Genomic DNA, 24835 nt, shown 5'->3' on the forward strand with positions numbered 1-24835 from the left:
TCAGCTCCCTGGGGACATAGAAGATTCCTACATAAGGAAGACAGAATTACCAAGAAAAAGATTTTGCACATATTCCTTAAGGCTCTTAATTCTTGGGTGTGAATTGAGAATGTTGTTTAGATGCCTTTTCTATGCATCTTTGAGATGGATGGTTAAATCAATATTCTCAGAGAGATTTTTTTTTAGGATCTAGGTAAGGGATTTCTGCCAAGAGACTAAGCTGAGGTGCCTACCTGCCACACAGGCAGCGATAAAGGATACATAGGCCCCTGTGAAGAGGGCACTGACCTCAACCTTGGAAACAAGTCACTCTTCTGGTGGAGTACCATTGATGGTATAGACAACAAAACACAATAACTTGATCTCTTCCCCACCAGGCAATCAGGTATACCCAGTGAGCACCCACCTAGAAGAATGCAGAGGAACAAACACAGCAGATGAATACGATCCCTACCACCGACCACCAGAAGCCAGCCAATGGTACCCCAACAAGTGTGTTTTATACATTAATCCTGATGGGTCACTAACTCAGAAATTCCCTAGGTCAAAGATTTGTATATGACCCTAACTTCATTGCTTCTGTGAACATTCCTAAGATGTATATGGATCAAGCAAAGCTCGTCATTGCTGTAGGCAGGCACAGATCCTTGGGTGTTCACTAGATGAGATCTGCATTCTTAAGCCAGGACCAGAATTAGATGGACTGCTTTGAGCCAGAGGCATAAGGAAGGCAACATTCACCTAAACCTCAGCCACATGATGCATTTCCCACTACTGGATGGCAATTGCAGTCAGACAGTAACCAGGCATCAGGATTAGAATACAGCCAGTTGTTTAACAGAAAGGAAAAGATAAACTGAAATGAAATTGTTTCACTTTTAAGTTGTTCAATCAGCTACCAAATAAATCAATGTAATGGTTCTATTCCAGAATATGAGTGCCATAAAAAATGGACACACTGAAGTGTATTTCTTTTTATACATTATTTCTAACCTGGAACTTCTAAACTCTTAGAATGCTAGTCATTCTCCCTGCTGCTACCCTCAGAGACAATTCCACTTTCCTCATATAATTTTCTGGCAATCATCACCCACATTCAGCAATATCTTCAGTAGTCTAACTGTATCTGTGCCTGCTTTACATACTTACACCTCCTACACCTGATGACCTGTAGCTTTTAATCCAACGCTTCATACCACTTGGACTTCCTGTCTATCTGCTTTATGTGTGCACTGTTTTTATTTGTATTTTGATTCCTTGTGCAACTTCTATTTCTATGAAGGTAGCTGGTGAGTACCCTAATTTCCGAAGGGACTTTTGCTACTGAATAGAACCCAAAATATCTTTACTTATATATCCACTATGCCCATTTAATGGCAAAAGAAAAATGTATCATTACAATCTTCCTCATAGAAAAAAATAAAAATAAAATTGGTCTTTTGGACCTCCAGTCAAAAGGGAAAAAAGTAACAAAAATTAACATTGTAAATCCAGATGGGATCCATGCATAGCCCAGTATCATGGTTGCCTTAACTCCAAATTAACTGCTGCCTGAGAGGGCCCATTTCACATCAGCTTCTCTATCTGGTCTCAAGTTGTACTGAAGTACCAGTAGTGCCCACTGGGATCTGGTTGGCTTATTGGGTAGTTGGGAAAATGAATTAACTCATTCAACCCTCCCAGTATGATTCCTATGGAACTGAGATTAGCAAATCCACAGTGTGAAAATATAATGATTTCAGCTGTCGCTTAGGGAAATAAAAATAAATAAGTAAATAAACTCAGTCCCTTGTGTGCACCCATATAATCAGGATAAAAGTTCCAGAGTACTTAGAACCCCAATCTAGTCCACATTACCCTAAAGAATGTGGAAAGGATGCTCAGAAAATAATCAGTTCCTGAGTTGTTACAGGGATAATTACATGGAAACGACCATGGGCCTCTTTGCCCAACACTCTTCTTGTTGAAGCCTGTGAATAAGGAGAAGGCCTAGGAATGATAACGATCAAGAAGGGAAAGACAGAGGGAGAGAGAGAAAAGGAGATCAATTTACGGCAACTTAAACTTATAAATGAAGAAGGGACCTTAGACCATCAGTGTCCACCCTGGACTGCCCCGACTGTGAAGACCCAACAATTAATTACATTACAGAGAGAGGCTGGGTCAGACAGTGTTGGAAGAAGACCTCAGGGAAGCTTGGGTATTGGAGCTAAGTGTAAAGTTATGCTTGCTTTCTGGTTAGGGCTGGGACACTGGGAAGGGATCTGCAGGTATGAAACAAGCTTTTGTTTAACATGTTCTTTCTGCCCACAGACTATTTGTGCTTTTCAGGATTCTCACTTACAGAAATCCACTGTTTCTCTCCCCCAATCCACTCTTCTGCAGAAAGATGTTTGTTCTCATATTGAGACAGTTGCTGACAAGCCACCAACTCATTTGTGAAGAACTTGATCTCCACCATCACACTCACAGAATAGTCTGCCCCACTCTACACCCATCATGAAAACCATGGGCTTTAGTATGTAGGAGCAGTTGACCCGGGTGAAAGAAAGAGATATCCAAGGAAAAGGAGTCCTGGAGCCAAGGACTCTCTCTGGAGCCTTGACTCTGTCTCCTCGACCCTTCTCCTATCCATGTTCTCTCTTAGCTCACTAAGGGGCAGGGTATGTACAGTTCAAAGCACTACTTAACCACAACTAGAGGGATAGCCCAACAAATGTAACCCTTTATCTGGAAAGGGAGTTTCTGAATGTCTACCAATTCTCCTAGTCAGGAGAGGGCAACATTGATGTAGGACAACACACCCATAAAAGGCAATGAGGATAGCTGCTACATTACCAAAATGGTCTATGGCATCCATGGTTCATTACTGAGAGCTTCCAGGACATTCTTCTCCTTCCTGTGGTTATTGGGCCTAAGGGAAGAATATGGTGTCTAGAGTAGTCTCAGCCCCTCAGAGAAGAGAAATTCCATGGTCCCTGCAGTCCAGGAACACAGGAGGAGAGGCAAGACCAGCTTAAGAGGTGAAGGGGGTTTGGTGGCAATCACAGTGAAACAATATCTGACTTAATTGCCATGAAATTATACTGACATCAAGGATAGAGGATAATGGCATGTAGAAGATAGAGGCTGGTGGAAGGATTAAATAAAAGAGGAAAATCAACATGGTTAGCTAGAAGCAGAGGTAGACAAGAGGGGATATGTAATCATTTTATTACTTCTCCAAGAGACTTGAAGCCTCTGCCATCACACCACTCTTGACCCTGCACTTGACCTCACCACCCCCTCAAATTATACGCTTCATTGGACTCATGCACAGGGTGATTTTACCCCCTCCATATTCTTGAACTTGGACTCATCCAAGTTATCAGTTTGACAAGGCAAGAGCAGAAGGAGCAGCCATCATAGAGGCAGAAATCAAGCAAGGATGATGCATCAATCAGTAAGGCCAAACTTAGGAATCAGTATCTGTAGAACCCAGACTAAAGCTCAGCAGGGTGTTATCAGACTATGCCTGCTCCGAAGGATTTGGAGGATCCCAACACAATGCCCAGAATGGTGGCAAACCTTCCAGTCATCACTGCATGGATTTCAGAGGGCATCGTGTCTGCAAGACATAGCAGATGAGCAGGGGTGCCTCTGTCATTAAACAAGGAGAGCTGTGTCAGATTCAGGAGGGTGTGGCTCCCCAGCCCCAGAGTGCCCACCCCATACCCCGGGACACATCCCTCCAGTGTGAGTGCCCTTTCAGCACTCAGCTCTGCTGTCAGACCTTCCCAGTGTCTGTCTCACTCCTTCTGGCACCTACTCATATCCTGGCTGGCATTGTTCTCATGTTTTCACATGAGTTTGTCTCATCAATTTAAATTTTAAAAAGCTATAGAAAGGAAATGGTATCTTTCTTCTGTATGCTCTCAGTGTCTAAAGCCATATACTTAATGAATGACCTTATGGAGTACATATTAGCTGCTTAAAAAGTACTTACTAAATGAATTGCAAATAGATTATTAGAGCCCGGTGTTGATGAAAGAATCAAAAGAAACCATGTTTGTTGTGACACTGTGTGTCAATTATACTTCAATTTAAAAAGGTTGTGAAAATGTTGTGAAAGTATGAAGACCTAACTATATGCCTACTGCTGTACAAGATAATAGGGATATTAATATGACTAAGGCAAAGTTCCTACTGTTAAGAGTCTAGCAGAAGAAACTAAGCTGATAATGCATAATTGCAGCAAAATGTGAAGTGCTATGGTAGAAGTGTGCAGAAGTACCCTAAGAACATTTCAGAAACAGTTAATTAGCCTAAGCTTTGGGAGACAAAGACCTCAATACTAACTTCATGCCAATTTGACAAGCTATCGTCCCAGGCATTGAGCTGAGCAGTCAATAGCATATGCTGAGCACCTACTCCATAGAGACAAATGTATCAAATAAGTATTATGGGAGAGAGCCTTCATGTTAGCCCTGAGCAAGGTAAGCTATTGCCTCATTAGAGATACTGGAAAACAAGGGTCTCAGAGAGAAACCAGAATATAGGGCAAATATCCGTCATAGTCCCCAAAGAAGGAGAAAAGTTGGACCAGGACATTTCCATGCATTCCTGTGTAAAAAGATGGGTCAGTGGTTAAGGATATCCAAAACCACACTCAGGTATCACCTCACGCCAGTCAGAGTGGCCAAAATGAACAAATCAGGAGACTATAGATGCTGGAGAGGATGTGGAGAAACGGGAACCCTCTTGCACCGTTGGTGGGAATGCAAATTGGTGCAGCCGCTCTGGAAAGCAGTGTGGAGGTTCCTCAGAAAATTAAAAATAGACCTACCCTATGACCCAGCAATAGCACTGCTAGGAATTTATCCAAGGGACACAGGAGTACTGATGCATAGGGCCACTTGTACCCCAATGTTCATAGCAGCACTCTCAACAATAGCCAAATTATGGAAAGAGCCTCAATGTCCATCAACTGATGAATGGATAAAGAAATTGTGGTTTATATACACAATGGAATATTACGTGGCAATGAGAAAAAATGAAATATGGCCTTTTGTAGCAACGTGGATGGAACTGGAGAGTGTGATGCTAAGTGAAATAAGCCATACAGAGAAAGACAGATACCATATGGTTTCACTCTTATGTGGATCCTGAGAAACTTAACAGGAACCCATGGGGGGGGGAAGGAAAAAAAAAAAAAAGAGGTTAGAGTGGGAGAGAGCCAAAGCATAAGAGACTCTTAAAAACTGAGAACAAACTGAGGGTTGATGGGGGGTGGGAGGGAGGAGAGGGTGGGTGATGGGTGTTGAGGAGGGCACCTTTTGGGATGAGCACTGGGTGTTGTATGGAAACCAATTTGTCAATAAATTTCATATATATAAAAATAAAATTAAATAAATAAATAAATAAATAAATAAATAAATAAAGGATATCCAGAATAAGGGTGCCCAGATAGGTTTGAAGTATGAAGGCATGAAGTGTGAAAGCAATGAGCAGAGTTCCCTTGGAGCTTCTGAGTTTTCTTTTATCAGTGATTGGCTGCCCATACAGTCCTCATATATTTGACTTACCAGAAAGCATACTTTCTCTCAATCTGTTTTCTGCTCCACTTTGTGTTCCCCAAAGAAAAGAAGATCAAAATGCCTTCAAGTGCTTACCAACCCCTCAAAGATGTTTCCTGCCACAGCCAGGGTATCTGTGACAAGTGGTACTCATGGTGATTTGCAAAAACCAGGTGACCTAAAGGGATATAAAGACCTCAAGCATTAACATTAGCAGGAATGTTAGAGAGTCTCCAGCAAAACCCCTTCTCCATTTTATTGGTAAGGAAACTAAGGTCTAGAGAAGTAGAGTGACAAGCTTAAGACCACAAAGCAAGTTACAAACAGAGCCTGGACCAGAACTCAGGACTCTTGGCTTCCAAAACAAGTAGATTAAAATAAATTAATTATGAAATAGTAGTCCAGCCTATTTTCTGTCCCTGCTCTGACCCTCAGCCTACATAGGGCCTGGACCTGACCATCTGAAATCAGGTATGCTTGAAAGGGTTGCCTCTTCACATTGGGTTTACCACTCTACATCCTACATATAAGCATTTTTCCAGAATAAGTGTCAAAAGTGTCATTTCTTTTTTTTTAAGTTTTTTTTTAATGTTTGTTTATTTTTGAGAGAGAGGGACAGATCACAAGTGGGGAGGGGCAAAAAGAGAGGGAGACACAGAATTCGACACAGGCTCCAGGCTCCAAGCTGTCAGCACAGAGCCCGACGTGGGGCTCAAACCCACAAACCATGAGATCATGACCTGAGCCGAAGTTGGAGTCTTAATTAACTGAGCCACCCAGGTGCCCCAAAAAGTGTCATTTCTTTGCCTCTTGACAGATCACAAGATGAAAGCCCACCTCCTGAGTGGTATAGGAGATGACTCACCTTCTGTAACACCCAGGTAGTAGAGAATGGGCATCATGCATCCAAAGAAAGGGATGATTGGTAAGGTCCATAATAAGAATGACAGGGCATCTGGTGAGATGTTACACTGAATGTGTTCATGTATGTCATAAGTGAACTTCATTGCAGGCCTCTGAATTAAGCTCTTAGCATCCCAAGGATAGCTGATACAGTGTAGGTACTCAGTGGATATTTAAACACAGGCTATTTCAGGAATACATTTAAATGTACTACAAATCTATTATCCCATCAGTACTAAGCCACAAGGGGTCTTCTGAGCCTTCCTCCCCAACCCCTATTTCATTCCAATTTCCAAATATAATAATCAATGGGCAAGAGATTGATGCTGTTTCCTTTACTGATGGGATCAAATTCTCTTCTTAGAGTCAAACTGACATATATACTGGCTCCTCTCTTGGACTCACATTTTCATCCTCTACACCTCCCCCAACACTGACACTCTCATTCCTCCCCATGAAAATTGATACGAGCTGAAAAGCAATGATATTCTTCACTGACGTATCAAAGTTGGAGCCAGCCACAGTATAGTTCAGGAAAATTTGAAAGAAAAAAAGAAAGAGTAAACAAAAGTGAAGCCAGGAAGGACGCAAGGGAGAGGGGATTGGCCTCATGCATGATTAGGACCTACTGCCGCTACTAAGGTTGGTCTCCCTCGTGGAGGGAGGGCTATGTCCTTATGAGCTGCTCATTTAATGATATAGGACTCAGCTGTTCAGTTCCCTTTATGCATATGGTTAGTTGTACCCCAGTGTACTTTTTACTTTCCCACCAGATCTCCCACTGCCATCATTAACAAGACACAGTCCAACCTGCTCATGCTTCCCCTAAATTTCCTTTCTCTAGGGTTATAAAAGAGCAGAACCCTCACATTCAATTTCTCATACCTGAACCTGGTCTCCCAGCCATTGAAGTGCATTAAATTGAGGATCACTTCTGATGACCAAAATCCCAAAGGCAAGTTGAAGACCCAGGCCCAAAGCACTGCCCTCCAGGACACCTAGAACCAATTAGAACATTATTCCAATGTGAGTCTTGAATCCTAGTTGTCCATTACCTGGTTGGGGTTTTAAACATGAGTACATGTACTCTGGAACCAACCTAAGATATTAATAGTAAATCTGGGGTGATATAGAGTAGGGAGCAGGGGGAAACAGGTTAGTAATATATAAAGAGCCACATATGTCCGTATGTTTTTTTTTTTTAAACTGTCTACAGGGTAGATGTCACACTTACATACATACAAATAAAAGCATCATAAATAAATACTTTAATATTATTATGTGCAATGTGGATTCTCTATTGTATTCTATTTTCTTTCTTTCCTTCTTTATTTATTTTTTTTGTTTGTTTGTTCTTTCTTTAACACTGGCCTAGATCCACAAATTGACATCAAGGTTCACTAATGGATCAGAACCTACAGTTTGAAACTAAGTGATCCAAGGCCTCTAAGAACTTTAAAATTTCTCTTAGGAGCAAAACTGTCACAGAAGCAAATTCCAAAGATTGTTAAGAACTTAGTTCTGTGCCTTTGCAATCAATAATTAGTAACACATGGTCCTTGGCTATGTGTTGTTATACTTATCCTGCATACCCAAAACTCTGCACTGTGGAGTTTGGAGGAGGCAGAGGGTAAGGATGAACATGCAGATTCCTGCAAAGGAAGACACAAATGCTCTGTGGCCTGTGTCTAGGGCAAGACACAGGATAGGGCCAACCAAGAAGACTCCTGCAAACACCCTGAAGAGGAAATGCCAAGACTACGTCACCAACTTAGTGAATGGATAACAAATAATTAACTTTACCATTGAAAAATAGAAGTTCACCCCAAGGGTAAGTGGAATAATTCAACAGATCAGACACAGAGACTTATCTTGAGAATTTTCATCTGGTAGTTTTCTGGTTACCATCTCTCTCCCCCGACTCTTACAGAATTAGGACACAAATCACATGACTTCTTTTTCCTCAAGTTTTGGTATCAGTAAGTAATACAAAGGTTTATTCTGTAAGATTGTTCTAATGAATAATCAAAATATTTTTTAAGGGGGAAAAGTACACTTGGTTCTCCAATGGAACTCCACCCGATATTCAACCACTCCCAGGGCAAGAGCAAAGGCTAAGCCATAGATCAACTACCTTATGGTCCCTTGATGTACCAGATATGTCTGATCAATACACACACTGGTTTCCTCATGTCTGAGTGTTGGACAAGGACAGAGAATTAGAAGAGAGGTCACATATGAAAAGAAAACAAAAAGAGCATGTTGCTCATTAAGATGCCTCAGAAACAACAACGACAAAAGGCATCACAGGTCAACAGAGTTTCATTTCAGAGCTGTTCATGTTGTGAACTCATTGCACTTAAAGTGAATAAAATCTGGCTTCCAGAATCCATCCTCCTAATGAATGCAGTCTTTTTAGCTCTATCTCTTCAGTGCCAAATAAGTCAAGGATACAAAATTTAGGTTGTAGTCTTGGTGTGTTTCTCCAAATTATCACTGTTGCAAACATTCTTAACACCTATGTTCTGTGCATCCATTTGGAGAACAGGCAGAAAAGAGGAACTTGAGAGAGAGAGTCTGAAAGTTACTCTCTCCCCCTAGGCCTGTTACCAGAGGACATGTACATGCTATAGTCAGATGAGCTGTGGCTGCTACAGAATCCAGTTCAGCATACACTGAACAGGAAGTTTGCTCCTTAAACTGTAAGGAATTGTAAAAGACACTAGTGGGTGCAGGAAGTTGGGAGGACAGGAGGGGAAAAAGCATAAAAAGTATCAGGGAAGTAAAGGGAGACACATACGACCACCAAATCAATTCGATAGCTTAATGCAGCTGCAAGCCTCTTTGTTATGATCACTTTGATGAAAAGGAGTATCGTTTTTCTCATTTCTGACACAAGCCCTGATGATAAACAGACTGAAACTCTTCTCTGAAACATAACCCCTTCTGCCCCCTAGCAATTTTGAGACACGAGGCTACAAGAAACTGGACTAAAGTCCAGGGCACAGAAGTTTGTTGCTATTTTGCTCCCTGAGTCTTGGGTTTGTAAGTACAGAGGTGGGGGTTGAGAGACAGCTCAGGAACTGTCCAAGAAGAAAAAGGAAAGAGAACAGAGTTCGGGACAAGTTATGGAAACTGGGATACTGAAATTTTTATCTTTCTCATCATTTCATCCAAAGCTTCCGGCAGGAGTTTTAAAAGGGCTTTAGACATCTTGTTAGTTTTTTACCAAAGAATCTTTTTCAGAAAGTGGTGAACCAGGATGAAGAGCAGCAAACAGGTGGGGTGCCTGGGTGGCTCAGTCGGTTAAGTGTACGACTTCGGCTCAGGTCATGATCTCGCAGTTCGTGAGTTCAAGCCCTGCATCAGGCTCTGTGCTGACGGCATGGAGCCTGGAGCCTGCTTCGGATTCTGTCTCCCTCTCTGTCTCTACTCTTACCCCACTCATGGTCTGTGTGTGTGTGTGTGTGTGTGTGTGTGTGTGTGTGTGTGTGTCTCAAAAATAAATAAATAAATAAATAAATAAATAAATAAATAAATAAATAAATAAAATAAACATTAAAAAAAAAGAGCACCAAACAGGTAAGGACAGACAAGGCCAGTGCTCTCTGGAAATCCACAAGGCAGGCTGCCAGGCAATAAGCAACATAAAAGAAAGTACAGAGTAAGGTTCAGCAAACAGGGCTCCTCGGGGGCAAATGAAGCTCTAGTCATGAATGTTGGAGATAAAGCAAGAAAAACCCTCCCACGACCTTCCTACCCAGCCCTAATTGTCAGACTGAGCTGTCATTCTCAAGGCCAGGATAGATGGCTGTTTTCTTCTTGAGGATTCCCAGGGAGAGTTCAGCTTAGTTTGAATACTACATTTTTTCACTTACCTCTAGTGAAATCTCACTCTCTTCAATTTATCTGATATCCTCTTTCTGTCCCCTGGAGTAGATTTGATCAGTATCTACCACTAGACTCTTCAAAAGTCATCTGTTCTCAAAATTGTATAATCCCAGTCATTTTAACCTTTCCTCTGGAATAAAACCATGTAAACAAGGCTACTAATAGGAAGTATAGCCATATAGTTCTCACCTCATGGATCCCTGACTCACCCCAAAATAAAAATTTTCTTTTCACCACTCCAGCTCTAACATTGTCATCAAAGTCCCATACATCACCGACAGTATATTTTAAACAGATGTTTTCTGTCTTTTTCAAATATTTTATATCATTTATCTTATGAATAAACCAGGAAATAAGTAACAAATACTAGGCTTCTCTTGTAAAGCCTATAAGAACCATGCCCTGCATGGTTATCAGATATAGGTAATTGAGAGAAGAAAAAATCATCTTTATCACCATGTAACTGAATCAATTCAAGAGGCTGCTTTAGGATCTCAAGAAACAAAAAAGAGACAAACCTAGATTCTCTCAAATATTTAAGTCTATCAAATAGAAAAGTTTCAAAAAATAGTTGATTCTCAGATTTTACCTATTCCTGGAAGTGCAATTCAATAAATTATGATTCACTTATAAGTAATTAAGATTCATACATCAAATAGCTCTTTAGATCAATTTGTGAATAGAGTTGCTTTCTATCTAGTAATTGTCTTGACACAAGGTCACTTTCCTAAAACAACTGTGTCTCTTGCCCCCATGAATTCTCACCCAAACAGGCCCAGCAGGATCTTCCTGAATAAGCCAGCACGTGTTCTGCAGAAACTTCTTGCCCTGGTGAAAGGTTATGGGTCCCTCCTGATAAGAACCCAAAAATTAAGTTACAAAAGTTACTCCATCCCATTTGCATCAATTCCCAGAACTTAGATTATCTGGCCTGAGAAAGAATTTTCTGTTTCTCAATAAGGACAATTATTCAGCCAGAGGACAACTGATAATGTTGTGGCAGTGGCAAAAAAGCCAGATCAAATCTTGCCAAGGAGCAGCAGGTCAGAATAACCCTACCCTGCCTGGACTAGCAGTATCCCCAGTAATCTCTTACCACACAGGTAGACACTAGTTCCATCAGGAGAGACTCTTGGGACTTACTCCTTCCTTGCTCCTCAGGAACAAGGGATTGTTTAGCTTCCAGATTCAGTAAAGGGCCTATTCTGAAAGGCAGCCTTGACCATTCCTCCCTAAGAACCACACGAACCCATAATCCTGAGCAGTCAATCAGATATGCACTGACAGACTAGAAGGAAAACACCGCCACCCTCAAGAATCTCTGGTGGGCAGGGCCTGAGAGAAGATGCCCAGCAAGTAGAGCTATTCAAATGTGATTTAACATTTACAGTGTGCTTTCTATATGTGGGGCTCTTTGTAGGAACTTTACAAGTAGTAAGTCCTCCCAAGAATTCTTGAGGTGATTACTGTTATCTTTTCCATTTTGCAGATGTGGAAACTAGAATACAGAAGTTAAATAACTCTCCCAAGGTCATGGAAGCTATACGGAGCAGACAGAATGTAAACTCAGGCAGCCTGGCTTCAGAATCTGAGCCCTCAATAATCATCCCATGCTGCATCTCACCTGGCCTCCAGACTTACCCATCTCTGCCATTCCTAAGTAACCTCAGCACACTAAATTCATGTAAGTAAAAACTCGAATTCTCAAACTCTTGGAAATTTCAAAGAAGGTGAGCCCAGCAAGAAGGCCCCAATTGGCCATTATGCTGAGTCAGAAATGCTTGGCCAGGGCTGGGTGGGGCCAGTCACTAAGCTTAAATGCCCAGGGGTCTTGGTTCACAGATTTCCATGACTTTCTCCACTGCTGTCTCTGCCATCTGAGATATTCCCTCTTCCTATACATAGCCTTTCTTTTCCCTCTTCCCTCCTCCTCCCCTTCCTCCTCATTTCCCTTTGGCAGGGAGTCCAACCCTGTTGGACTGAGAAGAGTGTATATTATCAGATATAGGTAATCTGAGAGAAGAAAAAATCATCTTTATCACCATGTAACTGAATCAATTCAAGAGGCTGCTTTAGGATCTCAAGAGCTCTTTTGCCTTTCCATGCTTAATAGAGAAAGTGTAAGTAAAAAGGATTGTTTAGAGGTGTCAGTATACCTAAAAGGGCATCATTATCTCCGGAACATCATTCACAAAGTGTGTCAAGGAATTGATTTAATTTTAATCCTAGACTTCTGGTGTGTGTCAGGTACCTTTGGTTTGCTTCTCCAGACCCACTCTCCACCTTTCTCTATACCCTAGGAGCCTGACCCTGTTGACTCTGTCAATGGGTTCCTATGCCCTTTAGCTCCGCTAGTTGGGTTCTACCAGGGTGACTCAGAAGGAGATCAGAGTATATGAAAAGACTGAAGTCAGTGTATTGAGGAGCTCTTTATCTGACTTTCCTCCTCACTTCTCTTACGTCTTGTCCCTTCAGGCCTAGGAATAGCAAGAGTTCACTGCTTACAGGTTCTTGCACTATCCTTTCTTGTGGCTCCACCACATCTTGCACACATCTTTGTAATGGTCTCTTTGTAAATAAACCCTCCTGTAATTATCTGAATTTAAGTATTCCATCTGTTTCCTATTGGGACCCAAACTGATACACTAGGTGAAGCTGATTTAAAATTATACTCAGTCAAATGCCAGTTCAGTAAAGCCACTGCAAAATTAGAGGGGGCACACTAGTCTAAAAATAAATATAAACCACATGCCCAGAAATGATTTCTGTCATCACTTCGCAAGCACATTCTACCATTTCCTGGGAAAGTTCAGTGGGTACCACGAGAAATCAGTTAAGAACAGTCACTTTAGGGGGCGCCTGGGTGGCCCAGTGGGCTGGGCGTGGGTGTGGACTTCAACTCAGGTCATGACCTTAGGATGCATGAGTAGGAGCCCCGCGTGGGGCTCTGTGCTGACAGCCTGAAGCCTGCTTCGGATTGTGTCTCCCTCTCTCTCTGCCCCCTCCCCCCACTTGTATTCTGTCTCTCCCTTAAAATAAAATAAAGACATAAAAAAATTTTTTTAACAGAACAATCACTTTAGTGGTGCCTGGGTGGCTCAGTCAGTTAAGCATCCAACTCTTGATTTCAGCTCAGGTTCATGATCTTGAGGTTTGTGAGTTTCAGCCCCACGTTGGGCCCTGCACTGACAGCACAGAGCCTGACTCTCTCTTTCTATGTCTCTCTCTGTCTCTCTCTGTCTCTCTGTCTCTCTCTCTCTCTCTCAATAAATAAACTTTAAAATTTTTTTAAAAATAAAAAAAGGAACAATCACTTTAGCAAACTCCATTAACAACCTGATCCTAGATTATCAAATTGAAACCAGACCTCTGTTGCAAAACATTAAAATTAAAAAACAAGAAAGCCATAAGGGGCATTGCAAAGGAAAGAAAAAACAAACTTTCACACCTTTTAAACCAACTGAGAAGCAGTACGTAGAAGCATGTGAGTTCACTGTCTTGGTATCCTGTTTGACTTGGGATCTAATACTATCAAGCTCTTTACATAATGGTACAATTTGAGGGTTAGTAACTGTGTTATATCTGGAAGCTGAATTGAGAAAAAATCTATCTGATAAATGTGGAACATAATAGCTTGGCCATAACTTGCTGTGAAGTATGTACCCTCTGATAACTTCTCCAGGTATGTGTATGGAGGGCTTTTCAGATATGGACTAACAATAATCCTTTCACGTTGAAGCCCGCAGCTTCAACTGACAAAGCGAGAAGAGAGTAGGGTAAAGATGATAGGTAGTGTTAGCTAAATAGAGCATTAGTGGTCACTACAGGTCGGGCTTAGCAGCAAAGATGTTTGTGCATTTTCTCAATGGCCTTATCTATAGGATGTGGAAACTCCCAACTAACACAGACAAAGCTATGGAAACTCCCAGGGTCTGGGGTATTTGCATTTAGCAGTTAGGGTGGAAAGCTTAGGACAACTTTCAGAAAATCCATCTCTAGTGACTGTTGACATTATGGCCGGGTTGATTCTTTCCTGCTCTAGCTTAAAGTAAGAATGACTGAGTCTAAGAAACAAAAAGGTTATCCATAAGCCACAGTGGAAATCTAAATAGGAGCTGGAAAATCACAGAAGGCAAAAGAAAGCTCTATCAGATGGAGGCCAGCAAACTTACATTGAAGGAAGAGACTCCATGAACCTGGGGATGACCAGTTCTGAGAGCCATCAGCCCAGGTATAATGAGAAGGGAACCTAAATCAGAACATGGTCAGGTGCTTAACTGCTGAGTTGTGATGGATGTATTACCTTAGAAGAGAACTCTTTCTCCACAGAGCACCCACATCTGTTTCATGTGCCCATTTCAGACAACAGAAAACATCAGACCTTCTTCACACTAATAGTGGAGATCTAACGCCAAAGATCCACAAAGACAGTCAAGACCTATGAGGTGAAATATCCAAATGGCCCTTCAACCCACCCTCAACTTCTTCCTTATAGAACTCTTACCTCTCTGAGTTAGAGGTAGCACTGGTTCTGATGGGCAGTAAAGTCTTTCCCAGATAAGGTGCTCTCTCTCACTGGGGAGAATCATGACTCTAACTCCAGGGGCCTTTTCAAGCCAAGCCCTACGTTCTGTCGTTAGCAAAAGTTTCTCCTGGTTTCTAGTATAAAGTTAATGCTGATCACTGACTTCCTGTGCTGATGCACTTTGCCCTTGTTTATACATTCTTTTCATGATTTCAGTAGGAATTTGAGGACACAAAAGCTCTAGCTCCTTCAGCTGCAGAGAGCAGGCTCAGGCCCTAATGAGAAAAAAAAATGGAGGCGGGGAAGGAGCTCCTACCAAGGATGGGCTGCCTAAAATTCTTCACTTAGGATTTGCATTGACATGTAACATAGTCAGGCTGGAGACATTCTTCCAGACCCCCTCCCGGGTAACTTGTCCAGATCACACCCACCCACCTACCTTGCTATCCCCACCCAACCCTGCCAGGCTTACCACCATTCTCCCAGGAAGTCAGAACAGTTGCTCTGATAGGACAGCCAGAAGAAAAGCAGACAATAGAATCAGTTGGAGAGCTGGGAGTAAAAGTGAAAAAGAGAGATAATCTGTAAGGAGGAGGAGAGGTCAATGATATCCAGTGACGTATACAATCAGGTAGCATGACAAATGAGAAGATGCTAGATTTGGTTGTGAAGAAGTGACTGGTTCTGTTTGAGAGAGCTGTTTACAGGAGAGCCAAGGACGATACCAAGTACTAATGAGTTTTCAGAGCAACTGTAATTCTCATAAATTGGTGGGTGGGAATGATTTACGCAAGAACAGGCAAAAACAAAATACAAAAATCAACGGTGTTTCTATGAACCAAAAAATGAAGTTTAACGAAAGATACTTTAACATATAATTTTAAAAATAGTGTATCTTCAAATATTTTTTGTTTCCCCATCTATCCTCTCTTCTAGGACTCCAGTTATATGTATATTAGGCCATTTGATGATATCCCACAGATCACTATTAGTATTCTCTCTCTCTCTCTCTCTCTCTCTCTCTCTCTCTCTCTCTCTCTCTGTCTTTTTCCCCTTTCTGTGTTTTATGTTGGGTAGTTTCTATTGCTATGGCTTCAAATTTACTAATCTTTTCTTCTGCAATGTCTAAGCTGCTATTAATCCCATTCAGGTATTTTCCATTCCAGAAGTTGTATTTTCATTTCTAGAAGTTCAATTTCAAACTGTTTTATAGTTGTTTAAACTGTCTACAGATTAGATTAACACACAAAAGGCCTTCCTGCTCCTGTCTCACCTTCAGAAAGATTCCATTCTCTTCTGTGGTGTCCTCAGCCATCTGTCTAAAGCTTCTATCACAGCCCAGTAATCTAGGTGAAACACACAAACCAACCAAAACATTCATTGCTCATAACTCTAATGCATACTGCTTCCTAGGCTGTTACACAGAAGGCACTTGATAGATACTTGTTGGATAATGAATAATGAAGAACAACTCAACACCAAAAATAAAAAATAAAAAAAAGTCCAAATACAAAATGGGGAGAGGACCTGAATACCTTTCCAAAGAAGATATATAGATGGCCAACAAACACATGAAAAGATGCTTAACATGACTAATCATCAGGAAAATGCAAATCAGACCACAATGAGATATCACCTCACACCTGTCAGAATGGCTAAAATCAAAAAGACAAGAGAGAACAAGTGTTGATGAAGATGTGGAGAAAAAGGAATGCTCATGCATTGTTGGTGGGAATGCAATTGGTGCATCCACTATGGAAAACAGTATGGAGTTTTCTCAAAAAATTAAAAAGGGAAATACCATATGATCCAGTAATTCCGCTATGAGGTATTTACCCAAAGAATACAAAAAACACTAATTCAAAGGGATACGTGCACCCCTATGTTTACTGCAGTATTATTTACAATAGCCACGATATGGAAGTAGCCCAAGTGTCCATCAATAGATGAATGGGTAAAGAAGATGTGTTATACACACACACACACACACACACACACACAGGATTATTACTCAACCATAAAAAAGAATGAGATCTTGCCATTTTCAATAACATGGATGGACCTAGAGGATAATATGTGAAGGAAAATAACTCAGAGAAAGACAAATACCATATGATTTCACTTATATGTGGAATATACAAAAACAAAACAAATGAACAAACAAAACAGAAACAGACCCATAAATACAGAGTACAAACTGATGGTTGCTAGAGGGGAGGGGAGGGGAAGAGAGGGATGGGTAAAATGGGTGAAGGGGAGTGGAAGGTACAGTCTTCCAGTTGTGGAATGAATAAGTCACAGGGATGAAGGGTACAGATTAAAGAATATAGTCAATGATATTGTAATAGTGCTGTATGGTGACAGGTTGGAGGTACACTTATGGTGAACATAGCATAACACATACAGCGGTCAAATCACTATGTTGTACACCTGAAACTAGCCCTGTGTATCAACTAAGCTTCAATTTAAAAAAAAAAAAGGAAAAAAAATTTAAAATAATGAAGACAGAAGAAATCATGCTGTAAGGAAAGGAGCTAGATACCTTTGAACATCAGGATCATCTTGGCACTCCTGAAATCTTTCTATGTGGTTAACCCCTTCTTGGGCTCTAACGTTGGGTCTGCCAGTGTTAATGCACTGCTGAAGTCATGTAGCCACCTCTGGAGAAAATGCTGAAAATTTGTTTAAATGAAGGAGTTATATTAAGAGGAAAGGCAGAGAGCCAAGAGACTGAAAACTCCAACTTTTTAATCAGGAGAATTAAAAATCAGGAGATTTTAATCTCCTCTTGATTTAATTAGGCTGAGCTAATGTTGAGTGGTTATATTATTTTGCTATCAGCTAAGAGAACAGACCTAGAAATTATCCTGCTTCCAAGAGAATGACTGAAGAAATCAAAGTACCAAGAAGGAGTAGTTGGAGGCCCTCCTGTTCCTCAATTCCATTTCTTACTCAATTCCATTTCAATTCCTTGGCGTCAGCCAGAGTCATAAAATAGCTGTTATCTGGGAGTGTCAAACAGATTATCTTGTAGAATTATATAGATTTGTAGAGCAAAATGGACCTTTAAGATCTTCCTGCTAACCACAACTACACTGATTGTAGATAATCCAAATCATCAAGTCACATGCAGTTGCCTGCTGGCCATGGCATAAGGACTCTGCTCTGCTGGCTGTGCACTCAGGCCCTCAGTGAACTCATAGCCTATTACACCTCCCACTTGATGGAGAGGACATCCAGTTCCTCTCTCTAACCCTGACCTTAAGAAGTTTCCTTCCACACTCCTGTCTTCCCCAAAACCTGAAGGTTATTTCCACTTAGATGACCCACTGATGTCTCAGCACCAATGTGTTCTACACAATAACTTTCTGTATCTTCTCAGATACCATCTACTCCCAGTTCCCCTCTGTTAGGTAAAGCACTCCTTATACTTGCTTCTCTCCTCCTGTGTCCACCTCCCCCCATCCCCCACTGGCACTTTCCCTTACTTGGCCTTAAGTTAAGCATGGGTTAGGTTAGATGAGGTCTGAGAGTGGGGCCCTCATGGTGGGATGTGAAGCAAGTATGTGTTAGAGCTAGGGCCTTTGTTCCCTTTCTCCAGAGGGGAAGTTCTTTGAGGGAAGTGTTGGTATTTGGAGTTGAAGCCCTAACCCCCAATATGATGGTATTTGGAACTGAGCTGAATTTAGCCAATGGGAATCAATGGCAACCAATGGCAGGAGACTTGGTATCTTTCAGTCTATTTCATCAACTACCCCAGCACTTGTTCAATGGACTCATAAACAAAGTGGCCATGATAGCAGGGGTGGAAGTTTTGCATAGGCTCTACAACAGGAACTTCTTCTTACCAAGGCTAATCTGGCCTCTGCTGGTGGTGATTGCTGAATATACCAAGATCAAAGAACAATGCTAAATCTATAGTATGGCATCATTCTTCAGGGACACTAGCCAGTCACCTGGGACAGATTGATTATGTTGTCCCATCATGGATGGGGCAGCAATTCCTCAGTGAATTTAACATTTATTCTGGATATGGTGTCCCTTAATATTTTTATGTCCCACAGTAAAAGTTAAGGGAAGACTTTAGCAATATAGTTCAGGACCACAAATAGTTCACACACCTAAGAGTAAAGGTTTGAGTTATCAGATAAAGAATCAGTAGTTGAAGTACTGGCTGAGGGCATAGGGCATGTGATTTGGGCAGGGGAAGAAGGAGATTATAAATACCAACTACTAAAAAAATTAAATAAACAAACATCAATTACTGTCTTGATTACCAATTAAGAAAAAAAGGTCTTAGTAGCTAGGCATATTTTTCCCTTGGTTTATCCTGTATATATTTACATTTGTTAGTTTCTTTCTTCTCCTCCTTTTTTCCCTTCCTGTACTCTTCCATATAGGATGGAAACTAAATTTTAGTAAAATGGTACATATGGATACTGGGTACCTGAAATAATGAACTGCACCAGCCTGTCTACTGGCAACTCAGCTGTGCTTCTGTACTTCTTTACTTCCCCAAGAGTTAAGAAGACTAGAAAATATTTCTTAGAATCCCTTTACAGCCATTTTCCATATCAGATTCCACAAATGAGAGGCACTTGTATGAAATTTGAAGAACAGAAAAGAGGCAGCTTCTTCTAGACTATTCAGACTTTGGTACAACATCTATTCATGATTTTTAAAAAAAAACCCTCTGCAAATTAGGTCTAGAGCAAACATACCTCAACAAAATAAAGGCCTTCTATGAAAAATCCATAGCTAACATTATACTCAATGGTGAAAAACAGAGAGCTTTTCTCCTAAGTCCAGGAAAAAGACAAGGATGTCCACTCTAACCACTTTTATTCAATACAGTTCTGGAAGCCCTTAGCCACAGCAATCAAACATAAAGAAATAAAAGGCATGCAAATTGGTAAGGAAGAAGTAAAACACTCCCTATTTTCACGTGAAATGATACTATATATGGAAAACCCTAAAGACTCCACAAAAGCTACTAGAAGTGATAAATGCATTCAGTAACATTGTAGGATACAAAATCAATGTACAGAAATCTGTTGCATTCCTATACATTAATAATGAAGCAGCAGAAAGTGAAACTCAGAAAACAATCCCATTTATAATTGTGCCAAAACAATAAAATATCTAGAAATAAACTTAACCAGAGGTGAAAGACCTATAATCTAAAAACTATAAAACACTGATGAAAGAAACTCAAGATGATGCGAAGAAATGGAAAGACATTCTATGCTCATGGGATGGAAGGACAAATATTGTTAAAATGTCTATACTACCCAAAACAATCTACAAATTTAATGCAATGCCTATCAAAATACCAACAGCATTCTTCACAGAACTAGAACAAACAATCCTAAAATTTGTATGGAACTACAAAAGGCTTCAAATAGCCAAAGCAATCTTGAAAAAGAAAAACAAAACTTGGAGGTTATCACAATTCCAGACTTCAAATTATATTACAAAATGGTGGTAATTAAAACAGTATGGTACCAGCACAAAAACAGATACATAGATCAATAGAATAAAATAGAAAACCAGAAATAAATCACAATTACACAGTCAATTAATCTTTGACAAAGGAGGAATTAATATACAATGGGAAAAAGAAAGTCTCTTCAACAAATGGTGCTAGAGAAAGCTGGGCAGCTACATGCAAAAAAGAAACTGGACCACTTTCTTACATCATACACAAAAATAAAGTCCAAATGGATTAAGGACCTAAATGTGAGACCTGAAACCATAAAAACCCTTGAAAAGAGCACAGGTAGTTTCTCTGACATTGGCTATAGCAACATTTTTCTAGATAAGTCTCCTGAGGCAAGGGAAATAAAAGCAAAAATAAACTATTGGGACTATATCAATTTGTCATCCTTGCACAGGGGTCATACTAATCTCTGTATTGTTCCAATTTTAGTATATGTGCTGCCAAAATGAGCACGTTCTTGGGACTACATCAAAATAAAGTTTCTGAAGAGTGAAGGAAACAACAAAACTAAAAAGCACCCTAATGAGTGGGAGAAGATATTTGCAAATGACATAGCCAATAAGATTGGTATACAAAATATATAAAGAACTGATACAACTCAATGTCCAATCTTATTAAATGGGCAGAAGACATGAACAGATATTTCTCCAAAGAAGACATACATATGGCCAACAGACACATAAAACAATGCTCAACATCATTCATCAACAGGGAAATGCAAATCAAAACTACAATGAGATATCACCTAACACCTGTCAGAATGGGAAAAAAAAAAAGAAAAAAAACTCACAAGAAACAAGAAGGGTTGGTAAAGATGTATAGAAAAAGGAATCCTGTGCATGATTTGTGGGAATACAAACTGGTGCAGCCACTGTGGAAGACATTATGGAGGTTCTTGAAAATATGAAAAATAGAACTACCCTACAATCTAGTAATCACACTACTCGGTATTTATCCCCAAAATACAAAAACACTGACTCAAAGTGATACATGCACCCCTGTTTATTGCAGCATTACTTACAATAGCCAAACTATAAAAACAGCCAAGTGTGCATCGATAGATAAATGGATAAAGAAGATGTGGGGTGTGTGTGTGTGTGTGTGTGTGTGTGTGTGTGTGTGTGTGATTGAATATTATTCAGCCATAAAACAGAATGAAATCTTGCCATTTGCAACAACATGGATGGAGCTAGAGAGTATAATGTGGCACAAAATAAGTCAGTCAGAGAAAGACAAATACAATATGATTTCACTCGTGGAATTTAAGAAACAAAACAAGCAAAGAAAAAAGAGAGAGAGAGAGGCAAACCAAAAATTGACTCAACTATAAAGAACAAACTGATGGTTACCAGAAAGGAAGTAGGTGGGAGAGATTGATGAAATAGGTGATGGGGATTAAAGAGTACACTTACCATAATGAAGGCAAAAACAAACAAACGAACAAAACAAAACAACCACTCGGACTTTCCCTAACACTTTCCTCAAAGTTCTTCTAATGTCTGCCCGGTTCCAAAGCCACTTTCATATTTGGGTTTTTACGTTATGGCAATGCCCCATTTCTAGGTATAAACTCTGTATTAATTATCTATCTCAGTGTAACTAATTACCTGAAATTTTAACAGCTTAAGATGATGAACATTGATTATCTCAGTTTCTTAATTCAGGAATTTGGAAGTGACTTAGCTGAGTGGTTTAGGTTCAGAGTTTCTCATAAAATTTCAAGTCAAGATGTCAGCCAGGGTACAGTCATCTGGAGGTTTGATACTGATGCTGGAGAAACTGCTTCCAAGATGGCTCACTCACATAACTATTGGTTAAAGATCTCATTTTGTTGTTAGCAGGAACCCTCAGTTCCTCAACTCATGGGTTTCTCCATAGGGTTACTTGAGTGTCCTCATGACACAGTAGCTGGCTTCCTCTGGAGGTAGTGATCTGTAGGTGCCAAGGGCAGGCTGCCCCGATATAGACCACTTTTTTTTTTGTTACATTGAATTTTTATTTTTTTATATATGAAATTTATTGACAAATTGGTTTCCATACAACACCCAGTGCTCATCCCAAAAGGTGCCCTCCTCAATACCCATCACCCACCCTCTCCTCCCTCCCACCCCCCATCAACCCTCAGTTTGTTCTCAGTTTTTAAGAGTCTCTTATGCTTTGGCTCTCTCCCACTCTAACCTCTTTTTTTTTTTCCTTCCCCTCCCCCATGGGTTCCTGTTAAGTTTCTCAGGATCCACATAAGAGTGAAACCATATGGTATCTGTCTTTCTCTGTATGGCTTATTTCACTTAGCATCACACTCTCCAGTTCCATCCACGTTGCTACAAAAGGCCATATTTCATTTTTTCTCATTGCCACGTAGAATTCCATTGTGTATATAAACCACAATTTCTTTATCCATTCATCAGTTGATGGACATTGAGGCTCTTTCCATAATTTGGCTATTGTTGAGAGTGCTGCTATGAACATTGGGGTACAAGTGGCCCTATGCATCAGTACTCCTGTGTCCCTTGGATAAATTCCTAGCAGTGCTATTGCTGGGTCATAGGGTAGGTCTATTTTTAATTTTCTGAGGAACCTCCACACTGCTTTCCAGAGCGGCTGCACCAATTTGCATTCCCACCAACAGTGCAAGAGGGTTCCCGTTTCTCCACATCCTCTCCAGCATCTATAGTCTCCTGATTTGTTCATTTTGGCCACTCTGACTGGTGTGAGGTGATACCTGAGTGTGGTTTTGATTTGTATTTCCCTGATAAGGAGCGACGCTGAACATCTTTTCATGTGCCTGTTGGCCATCCGGATGTCTTCTTTAGAGAAGTGTCTATTCATGTTTTCTGCCCATTTCTTCACTGGGTTATTTGTTTTTCGGGTGTGGAGTTTGGTGAGCTCTTTATAGATTTTGGATACTAGCCCTTTGTCCGATATGTCATTTGCGAATATCTTTTCCCATTCTGTTGGTTGCCTTTTAGTTTTGTTGGTTGTTTCCTTTGCTGTGCAGAAGCTTTTTATCTTCATAAGGTCCCAGTAATTCACTTTTGCTTTTAATTCCCTTGCCTTTGGGGATGTGTCGAGTAAGAGATTGCTACGGCTGAGGTCAGAGAGGCGATATAGACCACTTTGACGTGAACATATTTTGAGCTAAAAACAATCAAAATCCAGTAGATTCAGGAAAAGCTCTTTACGTCCCCCTCAACTGCCTGCTTGTACTAGGAAGAGAGCTATTAACAGATTCCTCTTTACCTAAGGAACTTATCTACATCATAGGGTAACCTTTTTTTCCCAAACATCTCCTTTCATCTTCCTGCTAATAGTCTTTCTCCCCTTTGTATCCTCAGATTCCTATCCTTCCCCTTAGCTCTTATAAGCATCATGTTACCTCACTGTCTTTGGAATTTCCATGTCTATGTGGATTCCCTGTGCATACGCTATTAAATTTGATTTTCTACTGTTAATCTGTCTCATGTCAATTTGATTCTTAGTCTAGCTAGAAGGACGTTGTAAATTATTCCTCCCTGACAGATCCAAGAGAGAGAGCAAACAGGAAGCCACAATGCACTTTATGACCTCTTCTCAGAAATGGCACACTATCACCTCTACTTTATTCATTTGAAGATGTCACTAAGTCTAGCCCTCACTCCAGGGAGAGAAATGAAGCCCTACTTCTGGGAGGAGTATCAAAAAAATTTGTGAACATATTTTAAAATCACAAGTTTTCTAAGAGCATTTAATCTAAAGAGATTTAAGGAGGAAAGGAGTTCTTAGCAGTTTTGATGATATGGTAAGAAAGTCATCCAGGGGCGCCTGGGTGGCGCAGTCGGTTAAGCGTCCGACTTCAGCCAGGTCACGATCTCGAGTTCGAGCCCGCGTCAGGCTCTGGGCTGATGGCTCAGAGCCTGGAGCCTGTTTCTGATTCTGTGTCTCCCTCTCTCTCTGCCCCTCCCCCGTTCATGCTCTGTCTCTCTCTGTCCCAAAAATAAATAAACGTTGAGAACAAAAAAATTAAAAAAAAAAAAAAAAAGTCATCCAGGCTCAGGATGAGGCCAGTGAACCAAAAGGTAGTTATGATGCAGAAGTATTTTGACCCTGAAATTTAGGAGAAATTGGGAAAAGAGTTGAGTCAGTTTTTTGCAACTTTTACGTGTGTATCTCCCTTTTAACTTAAAATTACATTTGAAATTTGGATATTCTGTCATTCATGTCAGATTCTCAATACTAACAATGATATTAGGGTAACACAGATACATCTATTTTCATACTATTTTGACTGCCACGACCCCAAAAGTATTCCACACTTGATATTGGAGGTTCCTCTCAACCTCACATCCATTTCCTTCATCCATCATGTCCATCCCCTTACCTCTGGGCTAAAGAGCCTTTGAGCTCACTGCCCTCTGATCATACACCTATGGGAAGGAAGAGTGTGAGGGAAGAGTCCTTCCTTCACCCCCAGATTAGTCTCCA

At 40.6% G+C, this 24835-nt stretch overlaps 1 protein-coding gene and 1 non-coding gene across 4 annotated transcripts in view; both read right to left on the reverse strand.

Annotated features, from left to right (window-relative positions):
- Positions 1-889: 889 nt before the first annotated feature.
- Positions 890-24835, reverse strand: part of LOC105260616 — a 37079-nt gene continuing 13133 nt past the window's right edge. The window contains exons 3-5 of one of the 3 annotated variants that reach the window (XR_006599279.1): positions 7344-7456; positions 5565-5733; positions 890-3639 (exon numbers count right to left, since the gene is read on the reverse strand). Coding sequence is in view for 1 of the 3 variants with exons in the window: in XM_045059397.1 (XP_044915332.1) it covers positions 5659-5733; positions 7344-7456; positions 14854-14938 (273 nt within the window). In the remaining 2 variants the exon portion in view is untranslated. Of the gene's footprint in view, positions 3640-5372; positions 5734-7343; positions 7457-11114; positions 13305-14853; positions 15305-24835 lie in introns of those variants that run through there. The other 2 variants (XR_006599280.1, XM_045059397.1) reach the window with 2 other exon arrangements.
- LOC111561066 lies at positions 20724-20827 on the reverse strand. The gene has a single exon (XR_002743434.2). It is a non-coding gene; the product is annotated as a U6 spliceosomal RNA (small nuclear RNA).

The sequence above is a fragment of the Felis catus genome, chromosome B3, assembly GCF_018350175.1.
Source record: "Felis catus isolate Fca126 chromosome B3, F.catus_Fca126_mat1.0, whole genome shotgun sequence".
NCBI lineage: Eukaryota > Metazoa > Chordata > Mammalia > Carnivora > Felidae > Felis > Felis catus.